General features: G+C 44.4%; 1 protein-coding gene across 5 annotated transcripts in view; it reads right to left on the reverse strand.

Annotated features, from left to right (window-relative positions):
- Positions 1-26,873, reverse strand: part of PKN1 (protein kinase N1) — a 61,867-nt gene that overhangs the window by 26,826 nt on the left and 8,168 nt on the right. For 3 of the 5 annotated variants that reach the window (XM_083597588.1, XM_083597589.1, XM_083597590.1), the window contains exon 2: positions 1,013-1,313. In XM_083597588.1, coding sequence (XP_083453714.1) covers positions 1,013-1,313 — 301 coding nt within the window. Of the gene's footprint in view, positions 1-1,012; positions 1,314-5,883; positions 7,211-26,873 lie in introns of those variants that run through there. The other 2 variants (XM_083597586.1, XM_083597587.1) reach the window with 2 other exon arrangements.

Below are 26,873 nucleotides of genomic sequence, written 5' to 3' on the forward strand. Positions count from 1 at the left end.
ATTATTAATACTCACTTCTATATTCTGAACTTTCCCCCAAAACAAAATGCAGGTGAAATGTGCAAGTTTTCAAAAATAGTAGCTGAAGTAAGCCTAATCTGAAAGGTAATTATTACATAATAATAAATGGCAGGTTATAGCTTGCTATTCTATAACATACTCAAAGAGGCTAACAGTCATCTTCATCAAAACAAATTAAAATTGTCATATTATAATGATTCTTGCATAATAAAAGGAGAGGGATACAGCTTCTGACTCAGCAATACATGCCTCAATCTATACTGTTTGAAGGCACAGCCCATTTTTGCAGAATTTGATAGTGTCTTAAAACATTTGAAGAATAGTCAAAATAAGATGCTGCACACTCTGGAAGAATGTACCCTGGGATAGGAGAGACACTTTTCACACTTTAAAGCAGTTCCCACATTTTTATAAAAGCTTTTTTAAAATTGCTTTCCCATGTATTGATACTGAAATAATTCTAAGAATAAATGCCTTTATTCCCAGTACACAAGCCTACTGGAAGATCTGTTCTTAATTTGCATTCAGGATGGGTTATCCTATTCTTTATGCCACAAAATTATTCTTAAGTGCAGGCAGATGCCGCCAGTCCTGTTTTATATGAGTGACTTCTTTAACTTAGCTATGGACAGCTTTCGCTAAACCAGCCATTTCCTTTTAAATGCCTCTCACCAAACTAGGGGAAAGAGCACACACCACCCAGTAAAGTCGCGGATTTGCTCACCGTGAGAGGTGTTTAAAAGATTTGATATGTCTTGATCAAGGGAAGCTCACCAACACAATTTAACAACCCTCTCTGTAGTTCTTTAAACTCTTGCCAGCTGAAATCGTCAGGAAGCCAGAGAGAGACTTAAATCCACAAATACCTAAGAAAAGCTTGAGCACCTTGTCATCAGTTTCTACCCATTCTTGCCCTAAATCTCTGCTTGCTTTTTGGCTCCCCCATAGCACCTGACCCTTGACTTCCCACCCATCCATTGCACACACTTACCCCCCAGCTCTTCAGGGTCTTTGACGACAATATGTGCATTGAGATCCTGCAGTTGGTGGTGCAGGGCCTCCAGCTTGCGGTTGGAACTCTTGAGCAAGTTGTCCACATTGGAGAGGTTCTTACGGTCTGTGGTTGCCTTGCGCAAGTTTTCTGCTCCCTCCTTTATCTTCAGCTCTTTTCGAATCTCACGCTTAATCTTCTCCTTTTCTTCATCCAGCTTCTGCTGTACACTGGTGTCTGAGAAATCTGAGCTCTGGTCCAGGCCCAGCTGCTCCAGCACTGACCAGTTGCCTGGATCACTCTGCAAGGGAAAACATAGCAATGAGTTGTTTACAGGCGCTGGAATCAGGTTAGCACTATGATTCAATGGGTGCTATTCTGAATATCACTAGAATCATCCACAGAGCCTATATGGGTGATCTGTCTATCTATTTATTTATATTATTATTTTGTTTATGCATTTATACAACTTATATATACACCATACAATACTCATCATTATCTTTTATCCTCAGACTTCCTAGTCCCTCTCTCCATGGCATTCTAGGTAGTCTTTTGTTGGCTGCATAATCTGCAATTCCACCAATTTTCATCTCAAATCTTCCTTTATTTAATAGAATCTCCCAGTATTCTCTATCATATTTACACAACCACCACATATAGATCAGGGTTCCCTGTACCTTGTGGCACTTCCAGCATAGATTTGACCTTTTTCTGTACATTTTCACCACTTTGCTGGGTTTCAAGTTACCACCATTAAATCATCTTTTGTAAATGTTCCTTAATAAGGTAGCAGGCAGAGAAGTTCATAGTCCTCCCCCATAGTTTTTCCTTTTTAAAAACATTTTTAAAATAACCCGTTCACCTCGAAGTACTGAAACCAATCTATAGTATAATCTGATACCTCTTCTCTTTTCAAACTTTAAACTCTAAACTTTAAACTCTCTTTAAACTTCAGAAAATCCTTGTAAGTAGCCTATCTGTTATCCATTTTCCATATGGGGAATATTATACCCCTACTTTATGCCTTCCAACTACCTAGATTCTGCAATCTGTTCAGAACTCAACTTAGTCACAGATGTTCATATAAATGAAGCAATATGCAAATATGCACAGTGACTTTCCCTTTAACAGAGAAACATAATTTTATGCAATTGGAAGTACACTTATAGCCCAGTCCCATGCCTGTTGCCTACTATCCTTGCATACATCCACAGAGCTAAGCCGAAGGTCTGGTTCTAAGCAGATATGATTTTGCTGTGCAGGTAGGACACACGATCAATGACAACAAAATTGCAGATAATGCTACTAGGCTGTATAAAGGTTCTAATTAGAAGCAAACCAATATGTTTCATTGTTGTAGAAACTTACTAGTATGTAAGTGACATGTGAATGGTTCACCTTCTTGCGATGTAAAGAAATCAATATTTTAAAAATGGTCTTTCTAGGTGGTTTAAAATCCATTATTTAAGTTGGCACGATTTAAAGTCAATCCACCCTGCTGCCCCCTTCGTAGCCTTGGGCAAGTCACCCTTCTCTCTCTTAGTCACCAAACTGCAAATATAGATAAATAACATCAACCTACTTTGCAAGGTTGCTCAAGGAATTATTGCTAATGTTTGTGAGCACTAGGTGTTATTTTTATTATAATTATATTATTAATAAAAGTTTATTTATATACTGCCCTTCTGCTCAACTGAGCCCAGGACGTTAGCTAAAGCAGCATTCAGCTAGCACTAAAAATGTTCTCATGTTGCTAGACATTTCACGGAAATGCTACTATAAAGAGAGCAAAGAAGCCATGCATAACTGCAGTGAGGAAGCAGGCGAAAGAGAGGGAGGGAAGCATTACAGCAATAGACAGTCTGCCACCGAAATAGGAATGATAAATGGTCCAAGAACCCAGCAGTCCTGGGTGCAACCTCTCCCATTCTGGACTGTACTCTCTCCTTAGAACTACATAAGAGTCCATAATTTCAGATTCAGGCAAACAGCTTCTCCCCCTTCCCCAACTAGAAAAAAGCAAAACAAAAACCCCTCTGACTCCTCTCACACACCCCTTGCTCAAACCACTGCATAACCAACGCTAGCCTGGATTATGCGGAGCTCTTTAGGAAGTTCAAGCAGACCATTACTGCCCTGTTCCTTTGCTTTCGGCACTATGAAGGCTGAATTCTCTTACGACGGTAGGTTCCTTTTACTAATAAGGACAATAGATATAGTTCTCAAACCTTCGGCTCTTAAAATTATTCCCAGAACTGTGCTTGCCATCAGTGGACTGTACCAATAAGCAGGACAGTAATGAAAACTTAGCTGTCCAGAATGGTGCCTCTTCTTGGATGGAACTACAAAAGGATCTCCATGCTTCCACCATCTGTCCATCGGAGGAAAGAGAGCATCCATTTCTTTGCTGTGTAGCACCATTAAGCTCCTTAGGCAGCTCCAGTCCAATCCTAACGGCATCACTTTGACGTACTGTATGTGTGCTTAGAGTTGAAGTCTAAATGTGTCAAGTTCTAGTGTGGGCTTTTGTCCTGAGCTGAAAACCCTCAGTCATGTCCATGTGCAAGTGTGTCTGTAAAATGTGTATAAATTTGTGGTAAGTTGTAAGAGTAAAAAAATAAAATGAGATAAGGATTGTGAAGCCTTTTGCAAATTAAGATTATTCCACTGTGCCATCAACACACATGGTGCTCTGCAGGAATAAGCAACATAAGCATAAAAAGGCAGGTCCATGCCCCGAGAACACCGAAATCTTAGCTATGACAGATTGGGAGCATAATTATAGTAGGGGAAAGGATAGATACACAGTCAACAGGTGAAGGATATGCACAAAAAAATGCACATTTAAAGCTTGGCTTCTGTAGGGGCGGGGGAATAAGAGGTTGAGCCAAATTAGAAGCACTTTCTCAGTAACAACAGTTTGAGTGGTGCCAACTTGGAATGCGCTGGCAAATTCTTTCTGGCACTACCTTCAATCTAGGCTGTTTGAGTCAGAGGCTGACCCTACTGTGGTGCCCCAGCTACAGGATAATGCCCAGGTGGGAACTTGGCACATTGTAGTTAAATATTATCCACGTAAGTTCTAGTAAGGAAACAGACCTCACAGGCTTACTGGAAGGAATTAAATAAGTGGCCTGGGGGAGTACAACACAGAATGAGACTCATTTAACAGCTTCCCTTGCTACCCTATGAACAATGCCCAGAGCCTGTGGAGTCTGCACATAGGCAGAAGAACTGCTGGGGGTGGGGGGGCAATATGCCTCCAGTATGCTATCCGTCCCATCCAACACAAGGATATGGCCAGAATATTGGACTGAAATGGATATATTGGGGTAGGGAAGGTGGAGAATAAGGAATTCTGAGCAGGACACAAAGTAGGTACCGTATTTTTCGCCCTATAGGACGCACTTTTCCCCCTCCAAAAATGAAGGGGAAATCTGTGTGCGTCCTATGGGGCGAATGCAGGCTTTCGCTGAAGCCTGGAGAGCGAGAGGCGTTGGTGCGTACCAACCCCTCTCGCTCTCCAGGCTTCAGGAAGTTATCCGCAAGCCTCGTGCGCCCGGCGGGAGGTCCCACCGGGCGCGCAAGGCTTGCGGGCAGCAGCCTGCAGCCCGAAGCACGGGGCAAGCTGCGGAGCCCGCCCCGTGCTTCGGGCAGATGTCGGCAAGCCTCGCGTGCCCGGTGGGAGGTCCCGCCAGGTGCGCAAGACTTGGGGGCGGCAGCCTGCAGCCCGAAGCACGGGGCGAGCTGCGGAGCCAGCCCCATGCTTCGGGCAGATGTCGGCAAGCCTCGCACGCCCTGCAGGAGGTCCCGCCGGGCTCGCAAGACTTGCAGGCAGCAGCCTGTTCTGGGGGCTGGGGTCGGGGGAAGCTCGGGCTTCCCCCGCGCCAGCCCTGCGCCTGGGGGGGGGGAAATAAATTTTTTTTTATTCCCCCCCCCAAAAAAAAACTAGGTGCGTCCTATGGGGCGAAAAATACGGTAATCTCATTTCAAAGCACTCAATGAAGCCTGGCATTAAATGTGTTAGGCACATGATAGCCAGTATATGCAGTGATAACTCATCGGCCAAACCTAGAGATATGTTATGGTCTCCCCTAATATTTACATGCCCCCTGCCCCCCCTTTTACACACAAAATATTATATATCTTTTGCTCTTTCTCTCAGACACCTTTTTCAGTAGAGTACAGTGGTACCTTGGGTTAAGAACTTAATTCGTTCTGGAGGTCCGTTTTTAACCTGAAACTGTTCTTAACCTGAAGCACCACTTTAGCTAATGGGGCCTCCTGCTGCCGCCGCGTGATTTCTTTTCTCATCCTGAAGCAAAGTTCTTTAACCTGAGGTACTATTTCTGGGTTAGCGGAGTCTGTAACCTGAAGCATCTGTAACCTGAGGTACCACTGTAAGTACTACAGTCCCTCCTTTCTCCAACACGTAAAAGATAACATTTATTCCTGAAACACATATTCTGCTGCTCTCACATGTGTCTATGTGTTCCAGACTGAGGCACATTGCCCACAGATGCCCCACAAATGTTAACACTTCCTGCTACTTGTACCCCATTGTGCTTTTTTGCCTTTCATGTCTGTTTCTCTGATGTGCAGAGCAGCAAATGCACACACAGATGAACATCAGGGTATATTGTAACATGCAGAGCCACTTGTAGATATAAGGCAGTGCAGTTCCCAAGCCACTTTCACAACACACGCAGTATTACCTCATCTTAGACTAGGATTCCTGCTCCCTCGTACTGATACTGGCCTACTGATTTCTACACATGCAATGCCCTTCCTCCCCAGTTGTTTGGTTATCATTAAAAAGGGGGGGGGGAGGAAGTATCCCGATACCACCCCCTTTCAAACGACTGTACCTCTTGGTCATGCTCAGAGTTTGTGTCCGGCTCCGAAAGAGACATCCCGGCCCCAGGAGAGGCGCACCAGGCCGCCCGTCTGCTTCGAACTGTGTGCTGGCTACACCCTCATTTCCTGCCTGTTGATTCAAACGGCTCTTCCAGCCTGTGAGCAAACAAACCACTTCCTAACAGAGTTCCTGTATTCGCTGGCAATACCGGAACACAGGCCACGGCTGAAGGGAGCAATGGTGGGGCCTACATCTTCCCCTGCTGCTTTGCCACTTGCCTTCCCTTCTGAGTGAACTTTCTAGAGGGCCAGGAAATCCCCAGAACTGCAGTAGGGCGATGCTTTTATGAGGTAAAATACCACGAAACAGCAAGCAAGCTTTCAAGTCGTCCAGAACTCTGCTTCTGGCTGGATGTTCAAGCAAAATGCAGAGCAGAGGAGGGAGGGAGGGAGGGAGGGAGGGAAAGCTAGGCATGATTTTGGAGCCCAAAAGTTCACAGTTTGTAAGCCTTAATGCAGAATGGGGTGGGCAGGCTTTATTAGACTCATCTGGGTGCAAAAGAATTTAAGGATGCACCACAGGCTTATTAGGACAACAGCCAAATGACCAACCACTGGCAATTTCTCCTTATTTTGGCAATTTAGTATTTATTTGGATCTGTGTCCAACACAGACTTGAAAACACAGGTCCCCTGTGTGGCAGAAAGCAGAAGTGATAAGAAATGCGGTAGTCTTTCTATCAGCAATGCTACTGTAAGCTAGTAAACGCCATGCAACCATCCACACAACAGTGACCAATGGCAGAAAAGCATCTCTCTCTCTCTCTCCCTCCCTCTCTCTCTCTCTCTCTCTCTCTCTCTTAATTAGTTCTTAATTAGCACAAGACAAATACACTGCTACAGGATCTACAGCAGTTGGATCCTTACACTGAGCAGGCAAATTGCGGAACAGTTTTGCAAGAGCAGCACAGATCCTGTTGTCAGAGCTATGCACTACAGAGGCTTTTGCCCTTGACGTTACAAAAAATGAAAGAAAAAGGAAGACTTTCTCTGAAGTATTCCTTCTCTCCCAGGATCCAGCACAATCCTCCCTTTGTCATTTTTTATTTTTTAAAAATGGGACATTTTGTGCCCTGATTATTTGTAGCCTTTCCATGCTGCCTCATTTTAGCAACAATGGACTAGAAAGCATATTCCCATTTTTCACTCTCTTTCTCAAGTTACATTAACTGCACATGTGCCTTTTTGTCATTTGAAGCTTTCAGCTTCCCAATTTCAACCTTCAAACACGATGGTATCTAGCTCAGAATTTGCAAGAGCACATTTTAGTCCCATCCCCCCCCCACTGATTTTTTTTAAAAAAACTGTCAGCATGAAGGAATAGGAAAAACCAGAGTTTTTCTATCAGTGGTGAATCCCTTTTCAAAATTGCACGTTTACTGTAAGGCACTTCAAATACCATCTAGTGGAAAAACCAGATACTAATCTAAATAAATAAAAATGCCCTAACTTAGGTTCCTTAATTTCAATGGGTCTACTCTGCTTTGAACTTTGTTGCATACTGCCAACAATATAAAAATTGGTTAAAATAATTTTCAAACAGAAAAAACAGGGTGAAGTAAAAAGCAGTGTTTAAAATTAGCCAGGCGCCAGGCATGTTTTGCTTATTTATTGCATTTATATCCCACCTTTCCCCACAAGGAGTACATGCTTCACTTCCCATCTCAATTAATCCCTGTAATGACCCTGTGAGGTTGGCTAGGAGGTTGTGACTGGCCCAAGGTCACCCAGTGAGTTTCATGAATGAATTTAATCTGTAAGCTGTTGTTATACACTGCTTTACATGCATATTCTATTCTTGTGAAAGCTGTCCCAGTTGTGCTTTTCGAGCTGGTCTTTGACCGTAATAAATTATGATGATGATGATGAATGAATGAATGGGGATTTGAACCCTGATCTCCCAGGTTCTCGTCTAACACTCAAACCACTACACCACATTGGCTTCCTAGAGTACTTCTGCTATGGGGCAGCTATATAAATTAAAAAGGTAAATAAATATGGGGAAAGCAAAATGTCACTTAGAGAAGGATCTGAAATATTTTCCTTAAAGCTTGAATTTGTTTCATTCTGGACTGTTTTATTTGATGTTTTAATGCGTTGAAAACTACTACTAAAGTTATGGATTGAAGACAGAGAAAGAAATTGGCATTTTTGATAACAGAAGACACTCAGTAGCAAAGACTAATGCCTTCTGCACAAAGCTGACCAGATCTGCTGTAAACTCATACATGCCAAAAAAGAAGTAGTAGTTATTTTTGCATCAGAGCAGCTATAATGCAAATTTACATTACTCACACTGGGCACTGTATCTTCAAAGGAAAAGGAGCTGTGTGATAGCCTGATGCATAAGGTGTTCCCAATCCAGACTGGGGCTGCTGCACCAGGTGCCTGCTAAAAGTCTTCCCCCCTCCCAGCTATTATTTGTACAGTGTGCAGGCAAATAGCAGTTGGAACGGTGGGAGCAGATGCAGCAAGAAATTGGTGCAGGGTCCTGATCTAGACCAGAAGGACATTCAGGATCATGGCTGCTTTAAGTAACAGTAGCATGGCTGCTTTAAGTAACAGTAGCATAATTAAAACACACATTTTAATTGAACATTACAGTGTTACCTCGGGTTACAGATGCTTCAGGTTACAGACGCTTCAGGTTACAGACTCTGCTAACCCAGAAATAGTGCTTCAGGTTAAGAACTTTGCTTCAGGATGAGAACAGAAATTGTGCGGCAGTGGCGCGGCAGTGGGAGGCCCCATTAGCTAAAGTGGTACCTCAAGTTAAGAACAGTTTCAGGTTAAGAACGGACCTCCAGAACGAATTAAGTTCTTAACCTGAGGTACCACTGTACATGTAGTCTGGTTGTGAGTTTACAGCAGTCTTGGCCGTAGCAGCCAGAGAAGTCGCTGCAATAATTTGCCCAGAAAATCTGCATTGTGGACTATAAGTGAAGCAAGCAAGGAGCTCTAAGAAAAAGTTGCTTTGAGAGTCCAAGACCAGCCGAGAGTTCTTTCTCTGAGAGGCAGGTGTATAACAAAGTTCCTACAGAATCAACTGTCTTGTGGAGATGTGGGAATGAACCCAGCAGTCTGGCTTGACCAACGGGCCTCAGTGAGCCTACACTTGCAGCTCTGCCTTCTTGCAGCCTGGAGCACGTGCGCAGAGCCAGTTCACTCAGCTGTGAGTTGGAATCAGGCCAGGTCACAGCCCAGAGAGCCTCAGTACTTGTTCTGGACACCTCCTGACGCAATGCAGGAAATGGAGCTGCTGACTCACCCGCTTCCTTCACAGAAGTCAGCGCTGACCCTAACACAGTGCAGCAGCCCCAGCGATGCAAAGGTCAACACCAGGGAGAGGAGACTTCTCTAACCAGCACTGGAGTAGTAGCATGACTGGGGCAAGTATTATACTGTAAGGACAGAGGGCACAACACTCACCGCTATCCTACGTGCTCTTTCATATGCCTTGGATTGAGAGCAAGCAGCTCTGTACCACATGCCTGGAATACAGGAGTGCCCATGAAATCAAACGAACCATCTCCCCAACATCTTGCACCCATTTCCCAAAAGACTGCTTTATGGATTTTGCACTGAATTCTGCAGAGGCTTGGTATAAACGTGTATGGACTGTAGTCCTCTCAACCAAATTAATGTATTACAGGAAAGCTATTGGGGGGGGGGGAATAATCTTTGGCATAGATTTGTGTGCGGGGGGGGGGGGATATTTCATGTATCAACTCTCGAGTCAATAACAGGACCCACAATCTCTATATAAAAACAGCCTTAAGAATAGATGACCCTCAGGGTCCCTCCCAACTCTACAATTCTATGAAATCACAATTGCTCCCAGATTTGCTCTACGCTAGGACTTTCCCCTCTGGGACCAGCAAACAGCTATAAAAGGAAAGCAACTATCTTCCACACAATAGCTCTAAGAATGCCCAAAGGCCGGAGACAAGCCAGCCAGCTGGCACACAAAAGAATCCTTCTCTAGCCTTCCTTTTTGAGGACACTAGATCAAAGAGGCTGCCTATAGCTTTCATATACCAGAACTGGAGGGTGAGGGGCAAATGTTCAGACAGCAATTTCTAATCTTTCCCTGCTTCCTTGCTCTAAAGCTTGGGCAGCGCTGCCTCCCCTATGTATTCCTTTTCTAAAAACAAAACCAAGATATCCTGGCTTGCAAGCCCCGGCTCTTTCCAAGCAACAGACTCACCACTGCACAATGGGAACAGGGCCAGGAACCCAAGCAGACATTGCTACAGGGCACAGGAATGTAGAATGGCGTGTGCTGCTGATACGAAGGGAGGGCAGCAAGCCCTTGCGCTCCAAGGTTAATTCTGCACCCTTGGTAGGCAAACCTTGGAGTTTTAGAACAAGTCTTTTCTCCCCAATGTAACTTGTTTTTTTCCTCTGCAGGCCAGGCAGAAGATGGGATTCCTTCTGCATGTCTTTCCTAAGGCCAGACCACCCCCCAGTTGCTCCATCTCGCATCTGGCTCTTTGTAAACACTGAGTGCTGCCAGGGCCAGAAATCAAAACGGAACCTGAGTGACCCTGCCTGCCTGCTCCAGTGATTCTGAGCATGGCTAGAGTGAGAAGAAGCCTCATGTGACCCACAGATTCTGAGCCCATTCCTCCTTAAGCTTCACATGATGGAGTACCCTCAGAATATCACTAGCCCCTATGCTAGGACCACTATGCTTATGTTCTCATGGGCCCTCATGCTAGGCTTCCCATAATACCACAGGAAATGCAGGCACACCACACACAGAGACCCATATTATTAGAGACAGGCTTCTATGTTGTTGCTTGAGGAACAGCCTGGATTTAAATCCATGGTGCCAAGTTCAAAGTCCATGCTGAACGCTCAGTGGAGCACTCCTTAATGTAGCACAGCAGGGTTTTGCTGGACTTCCCGACTCCTCCAAGAGCACTGACCCCCTCCTCCATCTGGCAGACACCGATCCCCCTTGGCCTGAGCAACACAACAGCTGAGAACCTGGACATCACAATGTAGCCATTCACTTCATCCCAAGTCAAGAAACACAATGGGAGCTCAGTAACACAGCCTAGATGGCTTCAGGCCGAAATGTGTGCACCAAGCTGCGCTGAGAACATGGAAGCAGCGCAGGTGTTATGTTGCTTTCTGGTCAAGAGGATCATGCTCATGAATTGGGCCGCTGTCTGGATCCCCATGCACGTGGATTGCATCTTCCCCATTGTTATCATCGAGGCATGGGACCACTTGCAAGAATGACCCCATGGCTTTAAAATGTAACATGCGACTTGGACTCAACACAGTTAGTGCTGGGTGTTTTATGGTAGTGCTCAAAAGTAACCTGACAGAGGATTAGAGGGTGTTCTTAAACGCAGTACAGTCTAAGCAAAACTTGTGTGTTATTTTTGGTGTCCTGAAAGCAGACCTTCTGTGCTCTGGTCCGAGTGTGAGCAAGCCAAACATCCATGTCTGGAATTTAATCCAAGTCCATTTAAACTCCTGCTCTCTGGAGTTGATCAACTGATGACATAACTGGAACCTTCAATTTAAGCCATAATTATTTAGGGTTCTTTGACGAGTCATAGCAACCAGAATGTGCTAGTTTACATCAATTAATCACCCCCTTAAGCTATGCTGCACTCCAGAGTCTAATTCATTATTGAAACCGTGTCCCTCCCCATGAAAAAGGAGTGATATTCCATAGTGTCTGTCTGATGGCTTAGAACTAGGCAGAAACTTGGTTTTTCGTTACGCAGCACAGCAAAAGAGTAGCAGCTGGAAAGGAAGGAAGGCCTCCTGAGTTCTAATCCAGTGCCCTACTTTCTCAGGAACAACTCTGGAGGACTAAGGAGTCTTACAATTCTCTGCACATAAATTTGCTAGGACCTAAGTAAAACTGTGTGTGTGTCTGTGTGTGCACATGCAGACTCACTCTCTCTCTCTCTCTTCTGCAAAGTAATTCAAAGTTCAGGCTCTACATGTGTCACCAGGTCTTTAGGGAGCCAAGAACTGCTGAACAATCTAAAGGCCCCATAGGAATTGACCATGTGACCTTGACACAGCAAAAGTATCCAGCTGCCTGAAGTGCACACACTTTAAGTGACATCCAGCACCTTCCTAGACAAATCTCAGCGACTGAATGCGTAAGGAGCCTGTAACCAAGCAGTCACTGGGAACCTGCTCAGGTCTCATGCAGTATACAGAGAGAAGAGGCATTCCAAAGGATTACAGAAGTTATTACTTAATTGGAGCAGGGACAAGAAGAAAAAATGGTGTGTGTCAGCAGTTTCCCTCTGGAAACTGGCCATTTCTTAACCAGGATGCAACCAAAGTTTCCTCAGGCAAAAGCATCTGTTCCTAGTAAGTTACATTTTTGCTGATTATTCTCCAGCCACAAGGCTAGCCTCTCCCAGCTCTGTCCTCCATACTGTGGGGTCAGAAATAGACTACCACTAGTACCGGTTGGAACTAGCACGACTTTAGCAGATACAATTCAGACACCTTTGCTGCTGCTATTGATCCGGAAAGGCAATGACAGGATATACTGGGCTTTTAATTTTTAAACACAATGAGGGTTGAGATTTCAGAACGCAAAGAGCCAGTCTCTACCAACCTTGCATTGTGAGCTCCAAGACGAAGGCAGGCCTGCACCACACAGAGACAGCAACATCCTCACCACCAAAATAAAGTGTCAACAAGAAGCCTTGCTACAAACACTGGCTCTGGCTCCTTTTCTCCACCCCGCTCACAATTGTAGTCAGTTTCCTGAAAGCAGGGACTACAGAAACTCAAGCATGACCTAAGCTCATGTATTCTGTTACATAAACGCCTCACAACAAACACAATGCAAGAGTTCTCTGTAAAGGAGTAAGCTCAGCTAGGCCCCTCTCTAAATCTCCTGAATGCATGCCCAGATGCCTCCTCCAAGCCTTCTTGGTTTTCTCAATTTCTCGCCTCCTCTCTTTGCAGGTCATCTAAGATCAGAATCAGTTTTAAATTTGCAAGAGAATATCTGTACGGTGGGGGCAGGCAGGGGAGTTGCCTTTGATCTAGAATTATAGATTTAAAACTGCACCAGCACCATAGGCAATGTGACTGCAATGATTTGCATCTGCACCCGTGCGAAGGTCAATGTGCTAACTTATGTCATGCCAGCTCAAAATACCTGCCACCAACCGCTTCAGTAACATGAATGGGAATGGCCACAACTGCTGCTAAGACTACAAGGAAATGAGATCCTAACATGCAAGAAGGGCACTTAAGTGAAGCTTAATCTGAGCACAAACACATCACATTCTCTCCAACCTAGCATCATAGGAATCTCCCTATGCCTCTTCAGCATTTGCTGAAAACCATATAGTGAAGAAGCCAGACACACACCTGTAGAGAAGGAACCCCACAACTTAGGGACTGCCCTTTCCTGCCCCCACAAGCCTCTGAGGGAGGTGGAACTATCAAAGTCACATGGGAGGGACTGTAGGGAAGAACATAGTCTTGCAGGTATTTGGGACCCAAGTTATTTAAGGTTTGAAAAACTACTATCCTGAGCACATTGGGCCTGAAAATGAACTGGAAGCCAATGCAACTGTTTTAGAACAGGGTTATATTTATTCTAAAGGCAAACCCAGCCAGCAATCTGGCCACTGCATTGTGGACCAGTTGAAGTTTCTGAGTTGTCTTCAAGGGCAGCCCACATAAAGCATATTACAGCAATCCAATCTGGAAATTACCAGAGCAAGGAGTACTGTGGCCAAGAGATCTGTACAAAAGGCGGGAAGAGGAAGGGGTGGTTCAAACACACCCCAACACAGCCTGCTGCTGCCCCTCAGTAAAAGCTCAATGACAGACAATGAGTACAAAAGGGATGCATATTTATTCTTTGCTTCTGAGGCAAAACCTCAGTGACCACAATAGTTGGCTACTACACCATCTCAAACTTGTCCTGATTGAAGGCAAGGCCTTATCTTGCCAGAGACCCCGATAATTATCTAGGAGCAATTCCATTTCTGGTGCTCAACAATTTTCTTCCCAAAATTGATATTATCTAACATCGCAAGTAGAGTTGTGGGGGGGGGGGGTGGAAAGGGAAGGAAAGTACACTTTCCTCCTTGATTGTTATTTTTTAATTGTCCAACAGAGGAAAAAATGAAATCTTGGGAAACACTGAAAAACATTCCCTTTTTAGAATGAATGAAATGCTGTTAAGATTTTTATTTTTTTGTAAGATAACCTACAGCACTAGAGAATGATAATTATGACATATAGAACACTCAAACCCAAGATGCATTTTTCACCTGGCGAGTGCTGCCATCTTCAGGAGAGGAACACACAGGATCTTCATTACAGTACTTGTGAATTGCTGCTTGCCTTCTTTTGGTGACCTTTAGTCTAATTTGGTGATGCGATAAACAATATCCTGTTTCTGCTGTCCTTTTGACCTGACTCTACCCTTGTGGCCAGACTTTCCATGTCTCCCCTCAAATATCTGTGAAAAGACATCCTGATGCAAGACTGTGAAAGGAGCAGCATGTTACCCTGTCATGTTGGAGGGTAAGAGAAAGAGTCAGAAAATGGGGCTGAAACTGCAGGAGGTCTGGCACGAGTGCCAAAGCATCAGAGGGGAAAGTGAAATTTTATCCAAGATCCAAAGAAGGAAATGAGCTACAATTGGGCATATTTGCAATTTTTGCACATACAAAATCAACACATTCACTTTTAAATTTTATAAATATGCCAAAAAAATATACTCTAACTCTTCCTGGCTTAGGTCATAAATGATACACTTTACGTTCTTAAAGCAGTAAAATGAGTTTAAGTTTGAAAAGGAAGTGAGGCCCGGGTGCACCGGCCCTAAATAGGGCAGGCCACGCCCCCCCAGCCACCCGATTGGCTGGCTGGGTGGACAACGCGGCCGGGATTCCCCTGCTCTTGCGGGGGCTGAAACCAGCCCCAGCTCAAGTGGGATGGGCGTGAAGCCCGCAACCCCACCTCCTGGGTAGGCCAGAAGTGGCTTTATTTTGTTTCCCTGGGGGGGGGGGGGAAGATTGGGCCTTCAGAACTTCAACCTATGTGGACATTTAAAATCTAATCACAAGCATCACTTGTCACAACAACAGTGCTTCAATTCGAGGTCATGGAAACCAGAGCATGTTGATCTTCGTTGTTTCATGGAGTGGAGCAGAGTTCGAAATGAGGGGAGCAGATTCTATCCTGCACTACCCACTATGCATATCTGAGATCCCCAGGCACTAAGGCACTGGCAGTTTTATAATATACCCCACCGGGCATTAACCAGCTGCCGATGCAGCAGTGCAATAAATAATTCATGCAGCTTGGCAAAGAGCCCACACAAAGCCACGAGCAACGGGCACAAAGATGTTAACTTTACTGCCAGGATTTCTGCACTCAGCATTTGGAAGCGGGGGGGGGGGGGTGGAGAAGCAGCAGCAGGAAGAGGCAATGCTCTTGCTGCAGTTAGGAAAGCCTTAGATTTCCAAGGCTATCAAGCAGCAATTCTAAATGCTGCAAGCTCCCTGCTCCTACACAAATAATCCTCAATTCTCTCAACACGCCAAACCCCAATGCAAGACAAACGCTGGGGTTATTTGTACTGATTGCTGGAATTTATTTATTTTTTAAAAAATCAACAGCAGCAATGAAACAGGCACTGAGGGCCAAACAAGATGCGAAGGTAAGTTTGTGGCTGTTGCCAACGAAACAGCAACTGCACATCGAATAGATCTTAACTTGTACCATGGTGCCACAATGTCCTGGATTTCTCTCCAGTGTCCGTCCCCCACCCCCACGCCAAGCAGCAGCTGATTAGGTGAATCTAGAATGTTATGAGGTGGAACAAAGTTACATTTCCACATATTATGGAAGGGAAGAGATTCATTGTGCCCGGCTGCCATTTTGGGCAGCAGCCTCACTTTCCCCCCTATCATCCATCTTGTCCATAATTCTAGCTGTCGTATGACCTCATCTCCCCCAACTCTCATTGTCATGGTCACCATGGAACCTTTGAAAAGCATCCTTTGAAAGAGGCTCAGCAGCAGCGCCTAAAGCCTGTGGAGTGGGCATTTTCTATTATCTGCCACCCCCACCCCCAGCCTTCACAATTCACCACTGCCTTAAAGAATACCCTTTTAAGTTTCTCATGTATTGATTATCACACTGACAGCCACTTTAGAGGCCTGTCGCCAGGCAGAAAAAGTGGGATGCAAATTTCAATGCAGTAAGCAAGCTGCAGACAAACTCTCCATGAGCCACAATCTACACGCTAGACATACACACCAGGCATGAGCAAACCACCTGCCCGGGGGCCAAATCCAGTCTGGCAGGCCTCTGAATCCACCCCCTCCCAGCATTCCCAAGAATACATGCCCCACCCCACCCCCAACCAGTCCCATTCCACTTCCTCCACAATCATAGTGTGCTTGTTACTGCGGTGTAGAAAGCTATTTCTTTACCCACGGCCAGCTATATTGGAAGCTGACTGTGCTACGGAAGCAATGTCAGAAACACCCTGTTTCATCAGCATGATATAGCAGATATTGTGATATATCTAGCATGCTGCAACTGTGGAGAGTGGGATAGGATTGGGGGACACATACACACTGATTCAACTGAGTGAATGAGGTGGGGGGGGAGAATATAAGTGGAAGATACACACGCATGTGTTTGAGAAAGGGGAAATGAATAGTTTGTGTTGGCCCTGCTGACTTGCAGTGCTGGCCTCGCCTGAGAGCGCCCTCCTTGAATCTTCCTGCGCAGCAGCTACAGTGTGAACTTTCCTGTGGCTGCTGTCACATATGAAGTTAGGTACGAGAAAGGTGGGTGTAGCTGGTCAGAAATGGCTTGATGGGCCAACCTCCAAGATCTGGGAGGGTCTAATTATTTCCATGGGCTGGAATCCCTCACCTCTGTTATAGACCATTAGCAGGAAAGGGTGTGCAGGGAGAAAATGGGACCATGGAGCCCCAACCCCCAATAATTTTTATTTTAATAGCTGACCCCCACTTTCCTGGAAGAACCAAAAAAAAAAAAAAAAAAAAAAACCACAAGGAACAAGGCAGATTTCCAGACCCTGTTTTCCCCTCTACACCAATCATTTATTTAGGCATTTGTAAGTTGTTTGCTCTCTGGCAAGGAGGCTTCTACTAGTCATTCTGACAGATCTTCCTTTCATTCTAGCTTTTGTACAATCTGAAAAGCATCCTAGGAGAACCCTTGCTCAATTCATCCCCAAGTGCAAAACGGATTAGAAGCAAAGACAAAATCCCTTCCCTCCTTCTGCTTGGATGATGAATTTGCATACTGCTTGTTCTGTTTTAATAAAAATTATTCTTTGGGACTTTGTTCTTGATATTTAATTTTTCGTTGTTGTTCCACTGATACTGTGCTCCTTTTCTTACAAGACCTGAACACCTAAGATAATCCTGTATATTAAAATTAATTATGCTTTTAGGAATTCTGTGTAAATACTGTATAGCCATTGATCTTGAATTTTATAATTCATACTTCTCACATGATTCCCCTTGATAATATGGTCAAGCGTGCGCACACACACACACACACACATATATCCAATCTCTCAGACTTGCCAGGAATTGTGTATCTAGTGTGTGTCTGAGGGAGGGATGGGATGACAGCAAACAAGTCTCAAGTCACCACCTTGGTTTCCAGAATTCCATGCTTATTAAGAGAATGCAAATGCATTCTACACAAGTACTTTTATTGCAACAAAGAATGGAAAAAACTGCCCTTCCTTCCTCCCAAATGTTGGAAAACAGGCAGGACAGGAGCTCCCCCACCTTCTTCATCTTGCTCTGACTTTCCCCAGGAGAATTCTGGCTTGCTTATGGAAAGTTACACTTTCAGTTGAACCAGATTTTCCATCAGAAAAGATTCAAGTGAAACCAAGGAGTACCCATTTCCCTAGATCCGCCCCCCCCCAGTGCATCATCCAACATCAACAGTCCCTGTTAGTATATAGGCTGCCGAAGAGAGCAGCACATCAACAGGCACTATTCAGAGGCAGAAAGGATCCTTCTATTTCTAGAGAGACTCCTGATAAATATTGCTTTTTTCTTGCCTGGAAAGTCCAAGGTGCTCTCATGCACTTTGGGGTCAAGGAGGAGCTGCCGGGGGAATATTATTCCTGCAGTCCAGTTCCTTGCCACGGTGGTATTTGGCAGGGCTTGTTTGCGTTCTTTTTAAAGAATGCAGCAATCCAGCAAGGAGGGCTTCACTACTTATCTGTGCTTACACGGGATCTGGTCTAGCAACTGCTTGACATATTATGACCGAATAAGACATTAGCGCTCTTTTCCCTCTCTAGCAGAGATTGCTGTTTCAGCCATCTTTGTACCTAGGCTACCTTTGCAGATACTGTCAGAGCATTATAAAATCTGTTCATGAGACCCTGGAAGATGTGCCGCAAGGCAGTACAATAAAGGCAGCCTTTGCAGCCATTATTCCCTTGGCTACTGCAGGGTAGGCTGCTTTTGCATCCATATTTGGCCCCTCTTTTCCCCAGCAAAGGGTTGCAATCTTGCAGAGAACAGGTACTTGAGCACTTCGAAGCTGCTATGAGGAGGAGCCAGATTTCAGGGATCCGCGTCAGCTTGGCACATTTGCTATGTGTGGCTGACTGCTGGTGTCAGCCTCTGCAAATCTAGGCCAATTCCCACGTTGGCCATTCTCAGGGCCAAAGAAGCACAAGAGATCTCTCTGTTTGACCCAGCTGGCTTTGTCCTTCCCACAGAAGCTCCCTGTCCGCTTACCCTCTGTGTGCTATCCAGGACATCCAACTACTGCACACAGAGGTCACAAGGAGGCCAAACTAGGTTGCATTGAAGAGATACAGAACTGCAGATGAAGGCCAAAACCACCCTGAACAACAGAGAACAAGCAGCTAAGAGCGAATCCTGCACTACAAACATAGTGGGGACTTGGAGAAAAGTTGATGGCAGCCAAGCGACCTAAGATCCTGCCAGCAAGCTCTCCATACAAGGGTCACTACAGTTCAGAAGAGATTATAATAAATGTTCCCAGGGGGTGGAGGGGGGAGGGAATCATTCTTGCTATTAGTATCCATAAGCTGAAAGTACAGGAGAAAGCGCTTCTTCACTTTCCAAAGGGGTGGAGGAGGCTCTAAGCATTGCCAAATGGAATTCGGCTAGAACCTGCAGCAGTTGTGGAGAGGAAATGTAAGGAGCATTATTTGCTGAGCAGCTCCATCTCTAAAAGCCACAGATTAATGAAGCAGGCTGTACTTTCTCCCACCCCTCTCCCCAACTCTGTCCTGGACGTGGGCCAAATCGGAGAAAGTGACTCAGATGCTGGGAACCAAGGGAAATTGTTCCCTTTTGTCCAGCACAGCCTTCAGGAAGATTTGCACTGCAAATTGGAGGAGAGTTAGCTGCGCAGCTGATTGATCTCTCAACAGGAACCCAGGGTAAGGAACCAGCCACTAAACTTGCACATTAAGGACTATGTCCACGTTATTTTATGGGAGCCACTCGAACCCACCCTTCCTGGTAGCACCAGGATGCATTTAGTGGAGCTAGAATTGCATCTGCCCTCGTCTGCCATGGGCACCAGTGCTTTTAGAATAAGAGAAAGTTCACCTAGGTCCTAGGGCAAAGGCACACTGGCTGGGAAGAAAGTGGCAGTGTACCTTGTCAGCTCACAACCTAGACTTTAGGCCAGCAATGGGGGAAACTCCAGTCTACAGATCCAACTATGCCTGTGAGGCTGCTTTCTTCAGATCACACCCACCTGCCCTACACATGTGATGTGAGGTAGGCAAAGACGTGGCTGCAATCAAGAACTCAAAATGTGCTCCTAGTTGTACCTTGGCAATCAGGTGTCACTACTGCAGCCAACAGGGCTTACTCTCAGCTCTGATCAGAGATGTGCCTCTTTGAAATGATCACCTGATGCCATAAAGACAGAACTTGCCTCCTGGTAAAGGTAAAGCTTAAGCTCTGAAATGCAGGCTTTTTGGTTGCCTCCAGCAGCCATTCTGATAAGGGCCAAAGTCCTTATCTCCTCTAGGTCCCCCCCCCCTGCAAGTGGCCATGATCAAAAGCAGCAACACTTCCCTCCCCTTCTCCTGCACCTGATTTCCCCTCCCTGTGAAACATGCTGAGTGGTTCCAGTTGCTTGTGGGACAAGTGCTCTCCCCACCCAGAGACATGAGCATTTGTCTGTTTGCTAACCACATGACTCAAAAGAATGGGCAAACAAGGTTATGGAATTCAAGGCTCTTGGCTATCTCTGCAAGGGAGCTCATACAGGCCTGCAAAGGATCCCACAATGAAATGCACAGCACCCCAGACATTTCCACCAAAGAACTCTGTAATCAGCAACATCTCAGCTAAGGAAAATCAGTGATGGGGCTTAAACTCAAAAAGATGCTGCTGCTCTTGGGAAGAAAAGGATTTGAGTTTTCTGTATCCAGGTGAGGCAGCCCTCACTGGGCCCTAATTACGGACAGCAAGGAGGGAGAGAATTAGAAAGCAGCTCCTGACCACTGTAAAGGCAAAGCTCACCTTCTTCAAACAAGATTATACTCTTCTGAACCCTGTGTAGGGACAACTGACAACAGGGAATCCTTTCTGGAGCTCAAAGGGCAGGAAGTGGCAAAAGCCCTAAACAAAGGCAGTGTGTTAATCTCCTTCCAACAGAAAAACAGTCACTGTCTCCTACAGCTGACCCGTATTCCACAATGTGGTGAAAGATTAACATTTTCATGCGTGCGCTAATACAGAGACACTGCAGAAGAAAAGGAATGCATTAGCCACCGAAGCAACAGAAAATGAAGCAGCCATCAGTCTGGACCATGATGGCCAACATCAGCAGCAGTAAGGAGCATCTGCCTGGTGCTACAGGAGCCAATTTTACTATCCATGTTACACTGGAAAGCTGTGGCAATTAGGATAGGTCCTGTTCATAAACAAAAATCTAGTATTCCTAGTTTAATCATTTTAAATTATAGCCTGCAAGTCACTGGGGTCATATTTATGTGGAAAGTTTCAGAAATTAACAGGAAGAATTGCTATTGGAGTAGTGCTAGCCCTGGAAAGCTGAAAGCTTTTAGCTTTTTACTTGCTAAGGATATGGTTCTTCCTTACATGTGGAGGGAAAGCAGTTTGGAATCCAACTTGTCATAGCAGCAAAGTGAATTCCCCTCTGACCAAAAGAAACTGTGACTACCAGCCAATGGAAAAGAACTCTCCCCTCTACTCTGGAGTCAGCCAAAGTGGAGTTACTCCCTAACCAAAACCCAGGTCTCAGTAAAACCACAGTACCCTAGCAATAGCCTCTTCTTGATGAAGAACAAATTAAAGCAGACATAAAGGAATCATGCCTCTGGGGACAGGTTAAAAGATGAGAGAACTAACCTCAACTTTAACCCTGGTTAAATTCACAGCCACTTTACATATGCTTGTATTCAGATCATCCAACATCAGCCAGGGGGGTATTAGCAAAATCAAGCTTAGTATTTATTATTTCCTCAGCTGCCTCATGCAAATTGTTGTATTTGGTTCAATAGGACAGTCCCCTTTCTCAAACTGGGAGGTTTATGCATTTCCTAGACTGCAAATGTTAGCAGGTCTTGCAAGCAAGCCACCATTAATGGTCATCACACAAGCTGCCCTTTTCTCATTGCCCCTTCCCTGAGTTCCTTGGTATGCACACAAGGTCATAAAGTCCAACTTCATGCTGCGCTTCCAAAGTATTCTGAGAACTCCTGAAGTACAATATGGAAGTCAGAGATTAGGGAAGGAATTACTGCTAGGGGAAAAGTGAATGAATTTGTGAGTGCTTCTTCAAAGTACAGTGGTACCTCAGGTTACAGATGCTTCAGGTTACAAACGCTTCAGGTTACAGACTCCACTAACCCAGAAATAGTACCTCGGGTTAAGAACATTGCTTCAGGATGTGAACTGAAATCGTGCTCCGGCGGTGCAGCGGCAGTGGGAGGCCCTATTAGCTAAAGTGGTGCTTCAGGTTAAGAACAGTTTCAGGTTAAGAACGGGCCTCTGGAACGAATTAAGTACTTAACCCGAGGTACCACTGTATAGAATATAATGATCTCTTAAATTAGATGGTGAAATGTAGCATGCATGGACTAGCTTTCGAAATAATTCCTAATAATCCTGATACCCAGAGTTGGAAACTCATGTGTTCTGGCACAATTTAGGGCTCTTGCTTAACCACAGATCATACCACATTATTTGTTGTTTAGTCGTGTCCGACTCTTCGTGACCCCATGGACCAGAGCATGCTAGGCACACATTATAGCAACACAGAATATATCAAAGGTTTCTCCTTTGGCCTGCATTTCTTCAACATTATAGACGGGCTGGCAATATTGAATCTCTTCAGTTAGGGAGCCCAAAACTGCCTCCTATTCCTCTTATCCAGCACACAACTGAATAAATCCAAGTCCAGGGATTGAAGAATATAATTACCGTATTTTTCTGTGTATAAGATGCCCCCATATATAAGTTGTCCCCTACTTTTGGGGACCCGAAATTTAGAAAATGGGCATATGCACTATCCGTGTATAAGGCGCCCCCAGATTTTAAACCTTATTTTAAAGTAAAAAACAAAAACCCCTAGTCTTATACATGGAAAAGTACTGTACTTTGATCAGAACCTCGTCCATGAAATGTTGGGCAGGAAAAACTGCTCATGCTCACTGGGTTCTCAAAGTGCAAAGCACTTCAAAAGTGCACAGGCATAAAGACAACACTCAGCCCGACCACAGAGATCCCCAGGTAGAAGATATTCAGAACAACAAGGAATTGTCAGCCAGTATGAGACCAGGGTTATTAGAAGGGCTAGACACTCAAGAGAGAACCACCTGTCCACAAAACAGCAATTGCCTTGGAAAGTTTTAGCCTGGTTTTGCTACTGGGCCACCAAAATGGCTCCCTAAGAACAGAGGGAACCCTAGCAACAAGAAGTACTTTGTATTCAAGGAAGAGTCTCATCCCTACCTACACACAGACACACAGACACACACACACCAAGACCCCAGCTACTTCTCTCTCTGCCTTATTGCGGGAAGCATTACAAAGCTTTGAGTATACTGTACACCATGTACACAGCTCTCTGCATATGCAGGCAAGGTTCTGCACTAAGCATGTACATTCAAAACATGCCTACAGGCAAGGCCCTTTGTGGGTACATATGCTCCCTATTCTCCCTCTCTCTGAATTGCTTAAGCTCCCAGCAGCAGTTTTTTCACAGCCCTGGTGTAGCATTACAAGATACCAGGTTTCTGGTTTCAGTTCCAATTAATGGAAGAGACTGAATCAGGTGCAAAGGGCTTAGTTACCCTGCTGGTAGTCCCAGCCCCTTGAATTTCAAGCCAACATAGCAGGCTCAATCCTGCATTCATTCACTGCCTATCCTCCCCCACCCCACCTAAACCTTCCTTTTAACAATTGCTCCCCACAGCTCTTCAGACTCCCTCAAGCTTACAAAAAAATAACTGGGAGATCTGGTGGCAGAGGTTTTAAGGGTCATACAGGAAAGGTTCTGCTAGTTCGCATTATCTTCCTTCTCTTTTTGTGTACAAGGATTTGGTATGTTTTCTAATGTGAAAACAAATACGTGGGTGAACCTTTGTTAACAAGCAGGTTCTGGGAATGTGGCATGCGGATGGAGGCATGACACGGTCACACTTAAGTGACCTGTTTTTCCATTTTAGGAAAAATACTGACAACCTCATACACTGACACAGGTGGGAGTATGCAAAATATGTGACATGGGAATTTATTATTGGTGACTGAAAAAAGTTATTAACACTATGTAGATTTGCCCACACCGACATAAATTTTATACTTGTTCTATTTTCTATTTTCTCCTTTGTTAGACACTGAGGAAGTAGTAGCTTGGGGATCCTTGGACTTGAGGAGCAACAGATAAACAAAAGGAAAGATGAACAGGGTGCTACACAGATGTATCAGTAGCAGTGTTGAAATCCCACTCCCCCCCAAAATTCAAGCCACTAGACTCCTAACCAAAGTCTAAGTGAAGACAGACCATCACTTGACATTTCTTCAGAAGTAGAATGGCAAATAACTATTTTGTTTCCATGAACATTGGCCTTCTGCATTATAGGCCATTATCTCATGCAGATTCCAAGATCCCTCTGTACATAAGCAATGCTAAGCCTGACAATGTACAGAGGACTTGAAATTCAGGTCTAATCAATTTCTCTATAAAAATGAAAAGAAACTAAGAAATAGTTCCACAAGATAAAAGGTCTAAACGCAGCTAAACAAGAACCAAAAGCTGGTTCTTTAAGAAGTTAAATTTCTTGATGGAAATCAGAGCCCACTGCTAACAAGGAAGGTGACTAATAAGGTCACTTCCTGACTGATTAAAGTTGTCTTGAGACATGTCACCTGGCCTGCTTACTGGTTAAAAACAACCACATTCTTCTCTGTCCTGGGCAGCTTTCAAATGTTGTGCTGCACAATCCTATGCATATTTACTTGGAAACAAATCCTACCATCTTCAATGACATTGTCTCCAATGGTGCTTACTCCCCAATCTTTTCCCCATGGCCTGCTTGAAAATTGCAGGTGGTTTTGAAAGCTAATTAATTATTTTTCTGCCCACTGTAGAAACTGTAATGTGCTGTGCTAGGTGCTATATGATTTTTTAATTGCATCTTTAATTACATATTGTCATTTTATTATTTTACAATTTGCATTACATGGAATGAAACTAACTACAGTACAGGGACATACTCTTTAGTCCCACATTCCAGAAAAAAATCCCTGAAGGGATCTGGTAAAGGAATAGCAAAGCCAAGTTTATCCTGAACGGCTTGCTTCAGATCAAGAACCGCCTGAACGAAAAGACTGAAAATATTCTCATGCAGGACTTGCAAAAAGTTGCGTGCAAGTACACAGTAGGAACTGTCGGGACTCACAGCTAGCTTCTTAGCATAAGTGCAACTCAGTTGGTCCTTACCAGGAACTCTACCCACACCCTGCGTACGCTGCCATAGAGATGTATAACCTTCAATGAGTCCCTTAAATGCATGGTTTCCTTTACGCTGTACACTTTAGAGGAGCACTTCCAAGCATTTGTTATTTGCATGCATTACGTTCAGACTCTTCTGCCCTTGCTTTGAAAAAGAAAATAATCCAGGTTAGTTTTAAAGATCCGGGAGTTAAGTTATGCTTCTGACCAAGGCCTAAAGGACAGGTGGAGTTATATGCCTCTTCCCCCCCCCACTCCACCATTTCTTATTTGTTTTAAATCTCAGGAATGGTGCATCTGAGTTTCTTTTTAATATCCCCTTCCCAGCTGCTTTCACATCTATGCAGGGAGGGGGGCACTCTTTGTAAAAGACAAACAAATGTTGGGAGGAGGCAGATGCATGTCACTGCCAAATAAAGTTTGGGCCTGAGATAAAAGGGACATTGTATACTGCACAGCCATGCAGTATTCTAACTGAGACTCAGAAGGGACCTGGATATTTTGCCTTTCCTCTTCAGGCAGGTAGTAGATGATCTATTGCTGCTGACAATTCAGTTTTTCACTGGTCAGCCTCAACAGTACACATGTAGTGATGTGAGGTGAGAATGTTCTCTGCTAGAAAATTCTCCAGAGAATATTCTCCACAAACCGTAAATTCTGTGTCATCTACACAGCTGCTTTAAATGTACAACACCTCATTAATCAAGAATATTCTTGAGAATATTCTCCAAAAGATTATTCTCAAGAATTTAACATCACTACATGCATGCTTTTCATTCAGCCACCTTTTAAAACTACTTAAGAGTAGCAAACTTGAGAAAAGTACATGGTTAAGCCCAATGGGAGGCACTTGTTAGGGAAATATCCAGAGGCCTTTCAAGTCCCAGGCTTCTAAGTAGTAACCCTAGAAAACAAAGGGAGAAATACAGCACCAACACTAATAAAGCTGAATGTGTTTTTTCAGTTAAAAAAATTGCAAAGAAATTCAGTTAAATGTGGGCAACTGCTGAGGTAGGTATCTCCTTATTGCATGGTATTAGAAAAAAGGAGCACGTCTATCATGTTCCCTGTGGCCTAAAAAGATAAAGGATGCAATCCCTTTCCCTCTTACCTGACAGTAAGTCCCAATTATCTCCCTGGGAATTACTTCCAAGTAGATATGTGAAGAATTGCATTGCAAGGGTTACATGTAAGCCAATTTCAAGCGAAATTTAATCATAATGGCTTCCACCCAAAGTACCCTGAAAATGTACAGGCTATTCTGTGCTGTAACAAATAAATCCTAGTACTTCCACAAAATTACAATTTCCAGGGTTCCATGGGAGACAACAATGAAAGCATTTTCAAACTGGTTTAAATGTAAATGTATAGAAATATGTGAACTGATTTGTGCAAGGTTTATCCAGGAGCTTTCATCAGAACAGGAGCAGATTGAACACCATTTGCTGGACTTCTGCCAATGTTTGCACCACTAGGGCAGCTCCATTTGGACCTGCTTTTCAGTTTCTCTCTCACACACACAGACACATATCCTGAGAACCATTGTCCCAAGTGTTTTCACACACGTCTTTCCTCCTAAGCCACAACACTGCATATTTTGAAGAAGAAATCTGGGGAAACAAAGGATTATGTAGCCCCACAGAAGAACGTTTCGATTCTCTCCATTATTTCAATCTGAATTATTCACATACAAACCTATTTTTCTCCCCTTGGTGAATTAATAAGATAGATTCAGTGCCATTCCCAGCAATTACACACACTGGTTCTGCTCAGCCGCCCCAGTGAGAGCTCCAGACAGAGTTCAGCCTCTATCCATGGCAGCAGTCACCACGCAACTGTGACACTAATAAGCACCTAGCAGCCACCACTTCCGAATGCACAACCAGCCATGGAAGGAAAGCAGTAATTTAACTTTCCCTCCAAATCAAGAGGAG

This window comes from Podarcis filfolensis (genome assembly GCF_964270895.1).
Source record: "Podarcis filfolensis genome assembly, chromosome: 2".
NCBI classification, from domain to species: Eukaryota; Metazoa; Chordata; class Lepidosauria; order Squamata; family Lacertidae; genus Podarcis; species Podarcis filfolensis.